This window comes from Pyxicephalus adspersus, chromosome 5 (genome assembly GCF_032062135.1).
Source record: "Pyxicephalus adspersus chromosome 5, UCB_Pads_2.0, whole genome shotgun sequence".
Lineage (NCBI taxonomy): Eukaryota > Metazoa > Chordata > Amphibia > Anura > Pyxicephalidae > Pyxicephalus > Pyxicephalus adspersus.
Window position 1 is genome coordinate 110,707,318 of NC_092862.1, and position 18,736 is coordinate 110,726,053.

At 35.8% G+C, this 18,736-nt stretch overlaps 1 protein-coding gene across 7 annotated transcripts in view; it reads left to right on the forward strand.

The window, feature by feature from the left end:
- Nucleotides 1-18,736, forward strand: part of SATB1 (SATB homeobox 1) — a 126,242-nt gene that overhangs the window by 72,921 nt on the left and 34,585 nt on the right. For all 7 annotated transcript variants that reach the window (XM_072412430.1, XM_072412431.1, XM_072412432.1 and 4 more), the window contains one exon: nt 3,466-3,914. In XM_072412430.1, the coding sequence (XP_072268531.1) occupies nt 3,466-3,914 (449 nt within the window). The remainder of the gene's footprint in view (nt 1-3,465; nt 3,915-18,736) is intronic.

An 18,736-nucleotide genomic window follows, 5' to 3' on the forward strand; every position in this document is an offset into this window, starting at 1 on the left:
CTGTTGCCAGGGATATGTATATATAACACATTATTAATACTGACTGTACAGCACCAAATTGCTGCAGTGGAAATCACTGTTTTTGGAAGGATTTTCTTTTACAAATTAAGTTGTACTGAAAGCCAAAACTTTTCTTTTTGTAGGATAGACTAGTGGAGGGTTGAAACCAATTTTTGCCGTCCGTTTCTGTGTAGAGAGATTTGCCCTAACTTCTTGTCCTGTAGAAAACTTCTTTCCAATGTCGGGGAAATCCTCTGTAAGACAATTGTCTCCATTGGAAGCTGTATTCCTTTTCTGGTGGCAACTTAATATTTTGGATTTACTCTTTATTAATTCCTGGTGATATGAAAAATACTAGAGAATGAACAGGAACACAGGCAGCAATAAAAACATTTAGTTTTACTTTAATAACGATTTGGACTCCCTGGTGAATTCTGAATATTGGCACTATTGTCCACATCAACCGTTCATTTTTAGTGTTCATTTCATAAGAAAGCAACATGGAGGATCTAAACATTTTTGCCTCGCTTTTTATCTATTCTAACCTATTTTCATGCAGTATATATTAATATGTGAGCCCAGCTCCAGAATGTAGACAATTCATATTACAGCACAAAATGTTCACATGCAGCAAGTTCAGTTGTAATATCAGGTAGCGTGAGCCACTGTACTTGTTAAATTAATCGTCCATTACTTAATTAAGGCTGGGCAAGACCAAGCAGCCACGTAGCCAATGTGCCTTAAAAATGCACCTGATGCCTAATTTTATTATTAGTACTCTTGCTAATGGACTCACATACTTTAGCTGTTTGAAAGTCCTGGAACTGATTTATGCAATCGAAGATAAAGTGGGTTGCTGCGGGCGAAAGATCAAGTCATAGCGTTGTGTTCCCTGATCTCTTTTTCATAAATCCACTTCCCTGCATACTTCTACTTTAAAGCAGCAAAGGTGACCTTATATGTGGGATTATAACTACCTACTGCTTCTGACTAGACAAAATCTGCTGCAGTACATTTGGGTATCTGTTTTTAGTGCTGTTTCTGATGTCTAAGTGCCAATTGGCTAAGTCTTTTTGGTTTGGTCCTGCGTATGTATAGCAGTTATACAAGACCCATCCAGTTGGCCTGAATACCGGTTATCACACAGTGATTTATGTCAGATCTGCTGTTTTATGGTATGCACACCTGCATTCCTACACTAGGCTTCTGTAAGTTTTGTACTTGTGTATTGTGTGTGCCACCAAAAAACATAAACCCAGATCAGAAAACTCAGTTCATCTAACAAGCCGTATACTTATGTGTTTTTCTGCATGTGTATATATAGAGAATATTTTTATTTAATTAATATGGCTGAACTTTGCCTTCATAACTATCTGATAGCAGAATTAATCAGATATGCTGCCTAATGCCAAAATCTATTTTAAAAAGGGCTCATCAGTTATCTGAACTTTTCAAATACAAGGTCAGCACTGTATTAATTCAATGACCCCAAGGCCATTTAAAAAATAATTTATCCCAACGTGCCAGATGCCAGTATGAATTCACTCTTGGCCCAATATATTGCAGCAGACTTTGTTGATGGTGTCTAATATCACAAGTCACTAACTTGGCTTGGGTAATATTTGTTCTATTATTATCCAGAAGTTTTATTTTTTTTTACATCTGGGTATGTGTATTGCTTCTTGTGGCAGGCTGAGTGATAAGGCAGTTCTTATTGCAAACTGTACATTTCAAGACATTATAAAGCACTTGCAGGTGAATGTTTCTATTGTTGGCATAGTGTATGAAGTAACATGTGTATGAAGAATATCAACTGATCAGTACTGGTTCCCAAAATGTTGGGCTCTATAAGCTGAGTACCTACCCGGGGTTCTTCCCAATTTCTCAGCTTTAGTAAATTCAATGAACATCCTATATATCATTTACATCCTCAGGCTTGAGTACTTGTTAAGTCACTGATCCAATACGCACAGTCCTGGCTTCATTCTCTGCATACTTGTTTCAGACCTAAACTGCCCAGTGACTTAAAATTTTGAAACCAGATGTAACCAGGCATCTAGCATTTTCAGAAGAAATTTTATTATAGAGAATAAAACTTATAAATGGTTCATTCCTATAGAATCGTCATATCAAATCACTAAATGTTTACGGTCAGGTCCAATTTTAATAATAAGTATACCATGTAACATGAGCAGCTGTACTTGGTAAGTTAATCATCCAATATTTATTAAAGCCAGGTATGTCCAGGAGGCCAGTGTTCCCTAAAATTTAACCTGATGCCTAAATAGGTCATCAATACTTTTTTGTATTGTATGATCTCCTATACTTTGGCTGTTCCAAAGTCCTGGGACTGATTTTTGCAACTGAAAGTGTGTAGCTGGGGGTGAAAGTCATGGCATTGGCATCCAGTTCTCTGTGTAAGTTTACATTTATATCTGTAAATGTGTCCTTACATATGGGGTTATTATCAAATGATTATGGCAAAATCTGTTCCCATATATTTAGGTGCTAAATGGTTGGATCTTTTTGACTTGATAACTTGATGTTTTTCTTTGTAGCTTTGTTGTACAGAAGGTAAAGGCTATCGTTTTGGTATCCCAGGCATACAGGTGTACAGTCTACCCAGTTTGGTCTTGTGCAGATCATTTTTGTGAAGCAGGTGAAGCATTTCCAAACATTCCCTGTGCTGTCCCCTTGTTGTCCCCCATATACACAAAGCCTGATCTATCAATATATGATATAAAAAGTCAATATTTAGTGTATGAAAGCCACCAGCCAGAATTGGTAAAATATGATTGGCTATAAAGGATGTGAAAGTAGGAAAGTACCTAACACTAACTTAGGGCAGCTTGGTGGCTCAGAGGTGAGCAGTGCTAGGTCCCAGGTTCAACTCTCGGCACCTGGATTGAGTTTACAGGCTCTCCCTGTTTTTGCGTTGGTTGGTTGGTACTTCTGGGTAGGTTAATTAGCTTCCCCCAAAATTGACCTTAGACTGTTTCAGAGAATAACATACATTAACATACATAAAGACAGTAATATATGACTGAGGTAAGGACATTAGATTGTGAGCCCCTTTGAGGAACAACTAGTGACATGACTATGGACTTTGTAAAGCGCTGCATAATATGTCGGCAATATTAATAATAACACCTGCTTAAGAAAGTACACATTAAGAGATCTTTTAGGGTGTGCTTTGGGTCCTGGCTACACTGGCTTACAAAGAATTTAGTAATTTAGTTTAGAGAAAACCTACAAAACTAGTTTAAGTAAACAAATAAATGACACCTCTATTGATAGTACATGTAAATACAAAAAGCAGGATGCAAGTTGATATTCAGCTATAGTAGTCCCGAAACTTAAACTTGAGTTGTAAACAAGTGAAATCTTAATACATTATAATGGTTGTCATTACTGTTGTCTGTTACTTCTTGGACATAACTAATTTTTCTGTTCTGGCCTTTGTAGTTGACATGGATGATGAATTATCTCCACAAAATGCAAACCACGTGAACTTTGTTCAGCAGCCTGTTCCTGGTAATACCCCTGAAAAGCCTTCATCCCCAGGACAGCACTCTCTGAGCGGTCAGCCACCTGTCCGGACACCAATTCCTAACTTGCACCCAGGACTTGTATCTGCACCCATCAGCCCTCAGTTAGTCAATCAGCAGCTGGTGATGGCTCAATTACTGAACCAGCAATACGCAGTGAACAGACTTTTAGCCCAGCAGTCCTTAAACCAACAGTACTTGAACCACCCTCCTCCAGTCAGTCGATCAATTAACAAGCCTTTGGAGCAACAAGTCTCGCCCAACACAGAGGTGTCTTCCGATATCTACCAGTGGGTACGTGATGAACTGAAGCGGGCAGGAATCTCACAAGCAGTATTTGCACGTGTGGCTTTCAATCGAACTCAGGTAAATAACGTTATCTTTTGGTATGGTATTTGTTTTATTGTGATGTGTTTTGGTTATGTTTATGTTAAAGTCAATGCTGTAGAGAAGGAGATAACATTTTTAGCAGATCTGTTTGATCTGTTTGTCAACTTTTTCGTGGTTAAATGGATGCATTTTGGCTGTTGTGTGCTTGGACAATCTTGTTGTTGGTTTTTAGCAGCTATTTTCAAAAGTGTTTTTGATGATTATAGGTTGTAAAAGCAGATAGAAATACAGAATGCTCACTACAAATTTTTTTGTTTTTATTACCGGACAATGCAAATAAATTGATAAGTTCCCTTTCACAAAAAATTCTTCACACAGCTTGATGTGCACAATGCTTGTGTATAATAATTTTATTATGTTATAAAATCAATATTTTACATGTTTTTCATGTCTTACTCCACTACTATATAAGCTAGAGTGGGTCTCCAGTGTCCATTTTGGAACATGTCCACATATTTTATTGTACATGAGCTTTTTGTATGTTTAGTGAGTGGTGTTGCTTGTGTTTTGTGCAATATTTTGTTTTCAATGTTGAATAAAAGGGGACAGAGAGGTGTGTAGAATGATTTGTGAAAACTGGAGCAGGGAATCTTATAGCAAACATGCAGAATTTTGTTTGCCCCATTGCAGATTAAATACTGAAAGGTGAAACTTGTTTGCTATGTCCATATCTCTTTTTATTAATCCTGGGTTGCATACATCATATTGCTGTATGTGTTTTATCATTCTGATCTTTATAGCCAAGCGTTTCTAAAATTGGAGGGAATATGTCACTCCATGCTCTAATACAGCAAGCCCCTGGTAATTAAATAAACAATTAAAAAACATTAAAAAAGCATCCTAATTCACCTAGTTTCACTGAAATTGCTTTAAACCTAACCTGTCACTTTGTCGCACAAAGTGTAGTAACTGCACAGCTGCATAGTTGGTACTTTTGTCTTGTCTACCTGATCCGCTACTGTAATTCTATGAAAAACCTAAACATCTGGGTATAGGAGTGATATTGGTAACTGTATAGCTGGCAAAGGTGACAGCCTGTAGATTAAGATAAATTTACATCTGAATGGTGTATATTATGTGTTTCTATATTATTGTATGACTGCACTACAGGTTTACAGGGAGGCCATGATGGCAATTTTTAATGGCCAAAATTTCTGCAGTCTTAAAACAAGCACCTGCTAAACTTCTAAAAGTATGGTTCTGTGTAAATGATCACATGAAAATAATTTGCATTAGTGGTTTGTATTTTGTGCATTTTTTTCCTGAGTTTGACATTTGAAACACAAGGCAACAAATTCCCAGTGAAGTCATTGTGTGGATGACGGGTTAGAGGCTGTGTTTGACATGAATGTGTTGCTTTGTTGACCTATTTAGGTACATTTAGACAACTCAATCTTGTCTACAGCTGCATTTTGCATTCCAGTACATGCATTTGAAAAGCTCCAAAAATGATTTGATTTCCAAAAATTTTTCTTTGGATCTTTTGGAGTGTTTGAAAGAATATCTGGTCAACACAGTCATTCTACTTTGCACTTGTGTGCTCCAAGTGTATGAAGAAGAAAATGTGTTGCCTAATGCAGCACTGAAGCAGAATTTAAAGTACAAAGAGAGTAAAGGGCTTTGTCCTAACATTAGATGGCCACAAACCTGAATATAGGAAAGACTATATATGATGCTTATGCAACAAATGAAGAAGCATTTATGGAATGGTCAGAAAAGGTCCTGAGATTTTGGCATTTAGCCAATCACTTTAGATTGTTACATATTAAGAAGTGATTAACATAGTCTTTCAATGCCTACGCCAGTTTCCAGCCCTGTGGCCTACAAATACCAGTTGGTAGTTATCATTACCCAGAGTTTGGAAACTTTTCATTTTTAAATAGACTTTTATTAAAGTCGGTAAATTGTATCTCAAATATTGACTGTTTACTGTATGAATTGTGTTTACACTACCTAGGTGCTATAGCAGTATTTAGAATTTAGGTTTAGATTGCCCAATAGCCCGGTTTCCTAATACCGTACATCTACTAATGACTAATGACTAAGAAAGCCTTTCTTTCATTGCTTACAGAGGCTCCCATTGATTCACTAGTGTGAATGGCTGCTTTAAAAGTTAAGTGTTGAGCTAACAGGAAAAGATGACTCCCTAGCATTTTGAAAGCATAGGTGCTGTAAAGGATGCTTCCAATTCGGCTTTAAATTAATGTTCTATTTTGTGTACCTTGGAAGTTAGTAATGCAAGTTTCAATACGTAGTTAGATGGTGGGAAATAATTTCACAGTTTGAGAAATTGTTGTCTGTCGTTCAGTACATAGGAGGCTTCCTGGCAATGGACAAGAGGATTTGGGGCTACAAGTTGTTACAGGCATGTTGTTATGTCTGCTAGGCAATGCTGTTAGTTTAAAGACTTTAAATAAAGTAGGAATGATTACAATCTATATAAGCTTTCTTCCCTTCATTTACTGTCTTGGAGACACAACAAGAAGTACATAGAAATCTAAAACTTATAACACCCATATGGTGCTAGCCATGGTTGTCTTTTGGCTGATGCAGTGGTAAATGTAAACACTTTTTATTGGTTTAAAACAAAACCAAATAGCAAATAAATAACCCATATACCAAACTCCTGTTTAAAACATGATAACATTGTCATTAATGCCAGGACACCAAATATCAAGCCTAGATTAATGTCCCAATATGTATGCAATAATAAAAAAAGGAAAATTATATTACCAGGAGAGAATATCTCCAATATCAAGCATAAAAAATAAAAAAGTCACCTCATAAAAATATACAAACCAAAAACTATATCCGGAAACTTGGATCCTAACAAGATCCTAGCAAGTTGGGCAGCACTTGGTTACCATGGTTAGCATTGTTAAGCTAATTCCAGACCTGTGGTTGACGTCAGCGATCTGTTACAGGTTAAGTGGTGCTTCTAAACACTCCCGTCTGACTAAATGGGAGCAGTTGAGAATCACTTTGTACAGGTGCTTGCAGTACAGTTGCTTTGGATTGCAGCGGCTGGATCTTGCATTGACTTGAATGCAACAGCCTTCAGCTGCAGCTCAGTGGTTGTGGTTGCTGCAAGAACACTAAGATGACCCAGAATTTATCTTTACCTATCAACTTCCTGAAAACATTGAAACGCAGCAAACTGCAACTTCACCTGCAACTGCCTTCAACTGTATGACACAGAGGTTGCATTGAAGGGGGGCAGATGGGAGCCTTTACCAGTCATGGAAGTCTAAATGTTTCCCAAGGGAAATTTATTTGTGAAAAAAAACAGTAGTAAAGGAATACTGAACCCAAAATGTCACTTTCAGTGCAATGGGCCTGGTTTATAAAAGCTATCCAAGGCTGCAGAAGATATACTTTCATCAGTGAGGTGATCAAGCAAACCTGGAATCTATTTCTTAAAATTATTTGCTATTTGCTAGCAAATGTTTTGAATCCTGCACCACATCCATTCCATGTTTGCTGGATCACCCAACTTTACTGATGAAAGTGTATGTTCTCCAGCCTTGGAGAGCTTTCATGAATCAGGCCCAATATTGAAAGGAGTAGCAGCCATCACAATTCCTTGTCAACTGTACACCAGGGTGGGATCTATATTTTATCATATAGATCAACCTATACCTGCCTTACCAACCTTTCCCAATAGCACACCATTCCCTCAGGTCACTGCTGTATAGTGTTACTGTTATGGTTCATCTTGTTTCTATGGATAGGTTATCACACTGTAATTCTTGGCACATACCTCTAAAGCCATTGTTATTAAATACATTATGTGGCCTCTTTAACATGGCAAAATATGGTGAAATACTTATTTCTGTAGTCGTGTGGTCAGACTAGGGTAGTTACCTTTACCAGATATATTATATGATTAAAGGTAAAGAAACTCATAAGCTAAGCTGTGCCTATAAATGTTTTGGCTTGGTTTTGGAGTAGCTTTAACAAAGAGATTACAGGAATAGTGAAACAGTACTACAGGTTAGTAGATTGATAACTAACCAATGGCCACAGAGAAAGCAAGGAAGATAATTGCGCATGCGCTCTTCATATGGCACATGTGTGTTTTTCTTTTGTCATTGAAAGCACATGCAGATCCTAGGTTGCATTACCAGTTTTCTAAATTCTAGATCAAGATGTCAGTTCCTGCAATAAACTGCCTTCTGTATCAGATATTTCATTATTGCTATTTTATTTAATTTAGTTTTATGTTTTATTCCCAATTGCCCACTAAATCTTGGGTTAGAAATGGGTACACGACGGTCTCCCTTTGTTTGAGATCACTGTGACGGTTAGTGCCCTAGTGAACATTTTAGAAACTTTCCAAAGTGTTTCCTCTTTGTGCAATAATTGACCACATTAATCAGTAATAAGCTTGTAAATAACATGCAGTGGAATTATCTTGCTTTTTACACAGTTACTTTAATCATTAACGCTGCTAATACACTTTAAATACCACTAATAGTTCAAATGTGGCTTCTAATTAGTGCAGCACTGTCTTCTAGCAATCATTTAGTTAAATGAAGCAGCCCCACCATCAATGTGGTGAAATTCTGCAGCCCTGAAAAGTATTTTATTTAAGGATTATTTTTTATAGCACAAAGTATGAATTCATTCTGTTTTTGGAAAGAACAAAAATAAGATTTTTTTTAAGGAATTGTACAGAAACCAAAAAGTCACTGAAATAGCTATGAAAGAGCTCTTTATAACAACATAATATACTGCTGTTAAATGGTTTTGTAATGTTTTCAACATCTCTATGCCCTTTTCCAATATATACAGAATATATATATATATATATATATATATATATATATATATATATACACACATACGGTTATCTGAAAAAAAAAAGTAAGCATAAAAATTCAAACATTAGACTTTCATTCAAACAGTGCTGACAGATATAGATGATGTATCCAAACAAATGACACAAATTGACATAGCATATTTATTCTCCAAATCTAAATGAATTTTTTTGTGGATTTGTCATATAAAAAACATAATTTTACCAACACTTCAAATCCATACATTTAGATTTAGATGTTCTAGATTGCAAGCCATTGATCTCACCTTGAAAGCTTTCAAGTGGAACTTATTTAAAACTTGGATATATAGGTTTTGATGTTGTTTCTGCTAGTGAAGTCCGTGGTGTCATAATGCCAAGATAAGGAGCACTCCAAAATTCCTACAAGGAAAGTTATGGATATCCATGAGTATGGAAGGGATTTAAAAGATTATTCAGTGTTCTCCCCATTCCCTTTTAGCTGGGTGCACCACCCTGCACTTTTCAGTAACCACCCAGCTGTTTATGGGTGGTTACTGAGGAGTTGGGTCACAATACAGGGGTCGTCACCCACTTAGAATTTCTTCCCTTCCAGCATAAAAAAGGGTTGACAAGTTTTATTATGTAAAAAATAATGATTGACAAAACATAAGTAATCATTACACTATAATGTGGTGGTTGATTTTAAACAACTGCAAATTTGACCAATAATGGCAAGTCTAGAAAGTTCCCCCAAGCTGTTTGATGATAAAAGAGATCTCCAAGAACCCCAGCATGCCATTATGAGATCAGCCGCTATTAAAGCGCATCTAAACCTGCACAATTTACCTCTCCATGTGCATTTGAGTTTTCAACAGTAGACATCACATCTAATATTTTTGTTGTGAGTGGGTAGGTGAACAGGCACATTTTCAATGTTTGCCTAGTCAAATATGTTGTAAAAGTCAATTGTTTCCATGGAATATACTTATTGTGGTCTGTATGTTCAACTACAGTACATTAACCTTGATGCTTCTATGTTGGTTGTTAGTAGTTCCAATGCTTTTCTTAGTCTTCCTTTTTTGTAATGGCATATTGTCTCCTTGGAGAATCCCAACTCTGTATTTCATGGATATCACTCCCATGCTGCATACGAGAATCGGGAAGCATACATTCCCAATGCAGACTGTACCATTGAGCCATAGAGATTTATGTTTAGGAAATTATTATTGGCATGCTTTGACCTGTTATGGCAGTAAAGCTGGTTTGGGCAGTGGTTAGTCATTCTTACTATACAAGTAGTAATCAAGATATGACTATACAAATAGTAATCAAGACAGAAAAAAATAAACAGTTTCTTATTTAATTGAATCAGTAATAAAGGCGCAAATGCTTGGGTTTTGTTTGTAATTTTTTCAAAGTACATTCATTGAAGTTCACAAATCCCAATTTTGGGGTAAAACCGCTATAGTTAAAGTCTATTGCAGACAAACCTTGAAGGATTATTTATTCTATTTTCTCTTAGAATCAAATGATCTGTTAGTAGGAGTCCGAGCAGATGTTTGTAGAATGTGTTGTATCTAGTACTGCTAATTATCCTAAAATGATAAAAGTTTCTGTGCCCAAATTTCCTCATAAATGTTTAAAAATCGCTATCAGTGAATGTTTGATTTGAACCTAAACCTTAAACCGAAAAATCTATATCCAGAATAAAACAGTTTAACTTGAGGATAGGTGTTCAGAAAAAATCCAGCAATCTCCAACATGCTGAGCAATTCATACTTAGTCAATGTGCCCGATATATTAAAGCTCTTTAGGCTGGGGAGGATACACTTTTCACAGTAAAGCTGGGTTATCTAGCAAACCTGGAACGGATTTCCTAAAATGTATTTGCTATTTGTTAGCAAACATTTTCAAACCCGGATCAGGTGCATTACAGGTTTGCTGTATCACCCAGGTTCACTGATGAACGTGTATCCTCTCCAGCCTTGGGGAACTTTAATAAATCAGGCCCATTGTGTCTGGTGTAACTAGACACAATCAGACTTCAAATTCAAACTTTAAGTCTAGTTAGTGGCTTTGTCAAATGCATTTTTTGGATAGGGTAAGGAAAACTATTGATAGAATTGTTATAATATATGGAACAAAAATTTGAGTTGCTCCAAAAAGCATATAGGATTTCACCATTTTATTCCGTATACATTTGTTGGTTGCTGATGGTTGGTTGTCGATGTTTATATGTTCCTATGTACAAAATACATCCTAAGAATATGTTCATGCTGCAAATGGATGTGAAAAAAATAATCCTCAAAGAAATTAGATAATAGATCCAATACAGTTTCACATGCTACAATTATTCATGTGTCTGGCATTACAGTACAACTCCATACCAGAAAACAAATCAGTAATTGCACTGCGGAGTAGTGTGTATCATGTACAAGATTTACTGTAAGCAGACAATGGCAAATGCATCTGATTGTGAAATATGGGCTCCTAATTTTAAATAAATAAAATGTGGAAAGAGATTGCAGAATGAAAAATATCTTTAACATTTCTCTGCATTTCTAGCACACTTTGCTATATGTCATTGTAAAATGTCAACATATTTAAGTGAACTTTGCTTACAAGCTGGGTTTAGCACATTAGAGATTATGACAAATTTATAACAATACTCGGAAATCAGAGATCAGAGTTGCATCAAACCCAGATTTTATTTAAGAATTGAATGAAATTGCAGTTTGTCCTTTAATGAATCTAACTAAAATAGGGAATATGTATATATATGTATGTATACCTTATATGTGTGTGTGTGTGTGTGTATGTATGTGTGTATATATATATATATATATATGTATATATATATATAGTCATGTAATCTACCCTATTTTATTTAGATTTTATTATGTGTGTGTATATATATATATATATATATATATATATATTTATATATAACTATATATATATATATATATATATTTATATGTGTGTGTGTAAAGTAGCGTTGTTCACTAGAGATTAGTAATTCTTACTGTTAGTGTAATCCAATCACCCTTCCTGTAGACTGCAGAGGGTCCTTTTGGATCCTTTACTGGTTGTTCTGTATGACATGAATGGACAGCCTGGGCTTTATGGATAAAAATCCCTGCCCCAGATCCACTAAACTAAACCTAAATAACTAACATTTATTGTAGACCCTGCAGGTTCATCAAGTGAACCAATAAAAGCTCTGAGATGGGGGGGCACTTTAAAATATAAGGCATCTGTTCTACTGATGTTATTTCATGACTAATCCTGACAAAAATGTGTGCGCAAACATGCAAGTTTATACTCTGGACAAACACTCTTGTTACTGGCCAAAAGGATGTGGCAATTAGGATCAGATGGCAAAATTCATTCTGGATGAACACTTCTCTAGAGATATTAAAAAATTTCCTTATCCTGTAAGTGGCAAGATCAGGTGTCAGTCATGCTTTCCTAAAGGCACTTTTAGTGAATGTCTTGTATTGTAACCTAGACATTCATCTGTACGTGGACATAAATTGATACAAATTGTGTAGAATTTTCTAATATGGTTAGCGTTAGATTATTTTTTTTTCTAGGAATTGTTTCATATGGCACTTAGCTTGTTCTGTGGTGTCTTTTAAACATGGGGTCAATATTGATCATTGGATTCACATCCCTGTTTGTACTTAGTGACTGGACTATTATGTGACATTTATGACCACAGGTGATCATGGATAAGCCAATCAAATGCATTTTCTGTTGTGAAGTCATAAATTGGCCACATACAGACACTGAATATGTAGAGCTAGGACAAGATTTAGGTTAGCAGTAAAATATTAGGTTGGAAGGTTAGTATGAGGGACTTGGTATGGGAAAAAGTGAAATTTGAAGAACATATGGTTTTATTCCTTTTATATCCTTTTTTTTTATTTACTTTTATGTATCTCCTTTGATATCATATAGATATAATTTCATTGATCACCGGGAAAATAAAATCTGATCTGTGGAAATTTGCAAAAAATAATTTTGATACCACAAAGGTTCATGAAGGATTGCTACATAAACTTCACACAAAAATCAAACTACCCTGGGGCTCGGATGATGGGAAATAGATATCCTCTGGGAACCTTTGTCAGATAAAAGTTTGATTTAGTTTAGTTGGGGTTTTTTTTGCACTTTAGTAGCCTTCAGATTTACTTTCTATATTTAAATAGAATATGACAGATTTTAACATTGACAATAATTTAGATTGTATAGTTGTAAAGGAGAAGTAACTTCAACTACCCCAAGAGACACATGGAAAATCTTCTAAGGTAAACTCTGTGGCTATTTTTTTTTGTCTCCATAGAAAATGGAGACAAAAACTTTTATGTTGCACAAACTGCATTGTTCCATTAGCCAAGTCTGTAAGAAGATCTAAGCAGGTCCCACAAGCATGTGAATACAGAGGCCAGAAGGTGATTCTCTTTCCACCCAATTTCATAAGGACGGGATCCACTTTGGATAAATTTCAGGTTCTGTTCTCCCATGCTTAATTTCATTTTTTTCATTGCGCTTTTACTATATTTATTTGTTTTATACAAATGTATGTATTATTTTATCTAACTTTTATTACATAGCTAAATGCCCAATGTAGTTTGTGACATTTTTTTAAATTAAAACTCTCTATTAGTCAAATGTTACACCACTTTAAATGTTATGCTTACACTGAAGCTGGTAACTGTGTGCTGCCTGTTCTCCATACAGTATAGCTTATGCTTTTTATATCAGTCACAGCCTTTACCGCCTCCTGTACGGTGCTTGTCTCTGATCTTCTCTCAGTCTCATGCCAGGCCTTTTTTTAGCCTACAGTAAGTGTCCTATTCATGTGAAAATTAAGTGTATATATCGAGTGCATTGCTTATTCCTAGAGCCTTGTGTAGATGGCAGTCCCCGAAGAGAGCTTTGAGAACCATTATGTTACATTATGGATGAAAAGCAAAGTGTTCTTATTGGATATTTTAGTTTTTATTGAAACGACAGCACGCACAAAATAAAATGCTGCATCTGCCACCAGATTTTACCTTCTCTCTTTTTCTACCATACGTTTGCTGATGTTTTAGCAGGAATATTGACAAGTGGTGCAATAGACCCGCCATATAGGTGTCTTAATAATGCATTGCTCCAGGTAAATAGAATCATCTTTGTATGCCCAATACACAAGTTTATGTAATATTATTATATATATATGTGCATTAAGGACTGTGAACCACTTGAGCTTCCACAGCAGTTTACTTCTTATGTTCCAGAGCAATTTTTTAATTTTAGCTACTGCTCTGAGCATTTGACCATAACCTTGCCATTGATTGGGATGCCAAATTTATCATATATCTTTTTTTTTTTGGAGTATATATTATTTTTGGGGGGTATTTTCTTATAATTTTTTTTATTCCTAATAACATAAGGAGGTTTTTTTCTAGTGCTACTAGAGGCAGATACATACATTGATGTGATGTGGTCCCATTCATGCAGACACATGCGTTGATGCACAGCATACATGAGGTGCGCTGGCACATAAGCTTACTGCACCCTTTCTGGTGTGTCAGGTAACCCAGTAACAGAAATAACCTGCTATTATACAACACACAATAATGTGCATGAGCTAACACAGCTGAATAGTGTAAATGGTCCTGCTTGGAGAAATACAAGATCAGGCAGGTGGTTACTGCAGAAAGAGACAGGTGATGTCCCTTCTGAAATAGTCAATCCTACCTGCCTGATCGCCACCCAACTGTCCAATTTTACTGAGCTGCGCATGTGCAGCTCATCGCTAGTTGCAGGGAAACCCAACAAACCCAGCTACCCTTGCCCATGCCAGGAATGATGGCCGAAGATTGTCAAAGGAGGAAGATGGCAGCTCCCTACCATGGAATGGTGATAGGTAGCGTGGGTTTAGTTCCACTTAAAAACTTTAGGTAATATATCCCATATTTTATTTTTTTTTGTAAAATGTCTGGCTATTAGGAATCCTTATAGATAATAGCAATATTTTCTATTTAAAGCGCAGTGACCCATATTTAGAAGCACAAGTATGACAGCTTTGCTGTGGGTAGGATCTCCTCAGTTGATCTAAACCTGTTATGTTACAGTGTTGAGTTAAGCCCACAATCTGTTTTTTTTTATAGCTCAGCTTGTGTCAGCTTTATTTAAATGTATGCAGCTTTGAGGAATAGGAATTATCTAGGGAATGTCCCCTGTGAATCACAGACACAAAGATATCTGACAAAATGACTTCTAATGATGCATGAATAAACTTGTTAAAGGAAGGTTGTCAACAGTTTGTCGTTACCTGAGCTATTTCTAGTAAAGGGTTCCCAAAGTACATGCCAAACTGTTCAGTTTAAAAAAAAGGTTAAACAGTTATTCATTGATACTGACTTGTAAAACTTAAATACGCATTCCAGTCAACAGGTGAAATGCTCAATATATCAGGATATGTATGCTATGGTTATATATTTTTGTTCAATTTTTACAGACCATCTAATAGGCTTAGTAGGAGGACAGTAAGAGTATATTTCGTATAGTCTGTGTAACATCCTTTCTTTGGGCCTCATTTATTAAAGCACACAAAGGCTGGAGAGGATACTCATTCATTGGTGAACCTGAGTGATCCAGCAAACCTGGAATGGATCTGGTTCAGAATTCAAAACATTTGCTTGCAAAAAGCAAATGACTTGGAAGAAATCAATTCCTGGTTTGCTGGATCACCTAGTTTCACTGATGGAAGTGTATTCCCACCAGCCTTGGAAAACTAAAATAAATCAGGCCCATTGTGTCCGGGGTAACTAAACACAATCAGACTTCTAATTCACACTTTAAGTGTCTATTTAGTGGCTTTGTCAAATGCATTTGTTTTGGATAGGGTAGGAAGGGCTATGGTTTTTCTCACTGTGTTCTGGGGAGTTATGTTTTATCTCCTGTCCCAGACATACAACAGGAAGTTAAAGGAAATCTCCCTGAACTGAGAAAGATCTTATCATATACAGTACATACTAAAATTTAAACCCCATTGAGATTAGGATTTCATTTCCGCTCCTTTTTATTTTGCACTTCTGTTTCAATGACAATGGCCACCATGACAAGTAGAGAAGTAAGAGTTGGACAGAAGGTCTGTTCCTTGTTCATTCCATCCAAAAAAAATTCCATCCGAAATATTCAGGCAGGCAGCTTTTTCAAAAGGTCAGCAGTGGCAGCCTACAGAATTTGTTCACTATAGGTTTGACTTAGCAGGCAATAAGAGAAGTTGAAAAGCTTTATGTACAGGGGCAAGGGATGTGCATTGTCATTTTGAGTTTTCTTTTAAATTTTATATACAGCTAGAGTTTTGTTTGGAAAACAAGGTTGCAAACCCTTGGGAACTATCTGGATTTCTGCATGAATGACTAAAATGTGACTCGATTATCATCACTAACAAAAAAGCTTGGCCTTATTTAACAAACCTAAACAATGTATTACATTGTCATGTCTATACAGAACTAATGGTTTTATATATATATATATATATATATATATATATATATATATATATAAATATATATATCATCTTCCATCCATATAGTGTCTGGCAGACCACACACTGCTTTTAATTTTTCCACACACACCAAGGTCAATTTGTGGGGAGCCGGTTCACCTATCTGCAAATTTTTGGGACGTGGGAGAAACAGGAGTGGTCTAAAGAAACCTATGTGAACACAACATCAAACTCCTTGCAGATAGTGCCCTGGCCAAGATTCAACCTTGGACCCAGCGCTGCCCCAACTAATGCCTTTTAACACTTAGTCACAAAAAGTACTGGTAGGGTTTTGTATGTTTTTAAACTTGTGATGCAGTGAGAATCATATTTATTGCATTTATTGTATATCCCTGATATCTGAAATGTCACTCTCTTTGTAAAATGTTTTAATCAATAGAATTGATTGTTTGAACTGACTTCCTAACATGTTTATGACTTGGGTATATAATTTGCTGTGTTTGTTGAATAAAATTCCAAACATATTTGGGAAACCATTCATGTAGATAGACAGGTAATGTGCAATGGTTTACAGGTGTAAGCGTATTGTAAGCGAGAACATACGTGAGCCCCAAATTGATGTCCTCAATGGTCTGTCTGCATAGTCCAAGTCATAATGGTTTGGATTTTGATAGTTGTGGACATGTACAGAAAGTTATTAGCATTACCTGACCTGATTCTTATCACGTACAATACAATAAAAGTTTTAAATTGTATGATAAATGTGAGGATTGTGTAACCACATCCATATACATAACATCCCAATCTTTCAATGGTCCAGTTGCTGTTCAGCAATTATGCAAAGTCATATGTGGCCCATGTTATCACCAGCTTTGAGCAAATAAATTGAAGCTACTAGGTTACAAATATAAAATATACCACTGATGACTTGTTTTTAAGAGTATTTCTCTTTTTAATGGTTCACTCGCACAAAACAAGAATGCAAGTTAAGGGGGATATGATCACCCTGTATAAATAAATAAATAGTCTATATAGAGAACTTTTTTCCCAACTATTCACTTTAAGATTGTTACAAGAGGACAGTCTTTGCGTCTCTAGGAAAAGAAGTTGAAGGAAAAAAAGAGGTTTTTCACTGTAAGGTTTGTGAAAATGTGGAAGTAGTTTCAGCAACTACTATAGATTGCTTTAGGAAAAATCTGGATGCTTTTCTAGAAGCACTGAATATAACTGAGTATTAAGGATTTAAAGTAAAGATAGCAGAGACTGTTGATCCAAGGAACATCCGATTGCCTCATGGAATCAGGAAATAATTTTCCACCTGTTGGAGCAAATTGTACCAGGGTTTTTTTTGCCTTCCTCTGAATCATCTATGTCTTATAGGATTTTATATCTGGAATATGTTTATTTCCTAGTGGTTGAACTAGTGGTTGAACTTGATGAACCTTTGTCAGCTGTAAGTTAACTGTTGTCAAATGTAAGTTAAAAGTGTTACTATCTAGTATCTGGGATCAATGGTTCATTAGGTAGTATAGCAAGGCCAGTATTATAGTCCATGGAACATTTAAACAAACAGCAAAGGTAGCCTTTAAAGCCATTGGTTTTAGGCAAGGGGTTGCAATATTGTGATTCTCTGATTCTGCTACCAAGTTCATTTTTAGCACAAAGAAAATACAACTGTTTGGCCCCTTGTGTTTTTGGACAGATTTTGGCACTCACTGTACAAATACTATTTCTATTTTTATCTTGCATGGGAGATAATGTGATTCTTCCACTTGCTGCAGTGACATTTCTTACAATTCTTTTGAGGTCAATAAATATCTGCATGTTTGTGTTCCTCCATGCTGTTTCTTTAGATGAGAAGTTGTAATAAAGGGACTACCACATTGTCAACTTTCTCAAGTGTAATGCAGGAAAGAAAACATTTCATTACAACTTTCCTGCTCCCTCAAGAATTCCACTTGCTGGATTCATTGTCACAATACAGATGGGGATGAACAAGTGGGACAATTAAAGTACATTAAAAGTAAAAATAAGTATATACTTTTTTCTAATTCCTATAAAATTGAGGCATATAAACCTCAGAAACATACTGTTTAAAAACAATAGAGTGCTGTATTATTTGCTTTAACTACTTTACAAAGATAACAGCTTTAGATGAGCATATATTGTGGAGATCTGCAATTAACACTGAAAACATGTATATATTAGAAATATCGCTTTTTTAATAGTAGGGATGTGAGTGCTGCGGTTTATTTAAATGCTTTTTAAGGTGTTTATGTAGAAAATGAAACCTCATTTGGTAATAGACAAAGCCGAAGTCTTACGTGGAGTTTAAGATTGTGTAAATTATGTGGTGAAATGAGATCTACTACTTACATGTAACTACTTAATTGCTACTCTGTTCCATGTAATTCTTTGTAGTATAATTTAGGAATAAACCAACCATCTATATCATTACTGAATAAAAGGTAGAATGAAGGTACTATTACACTATCATTACTGTTTCTT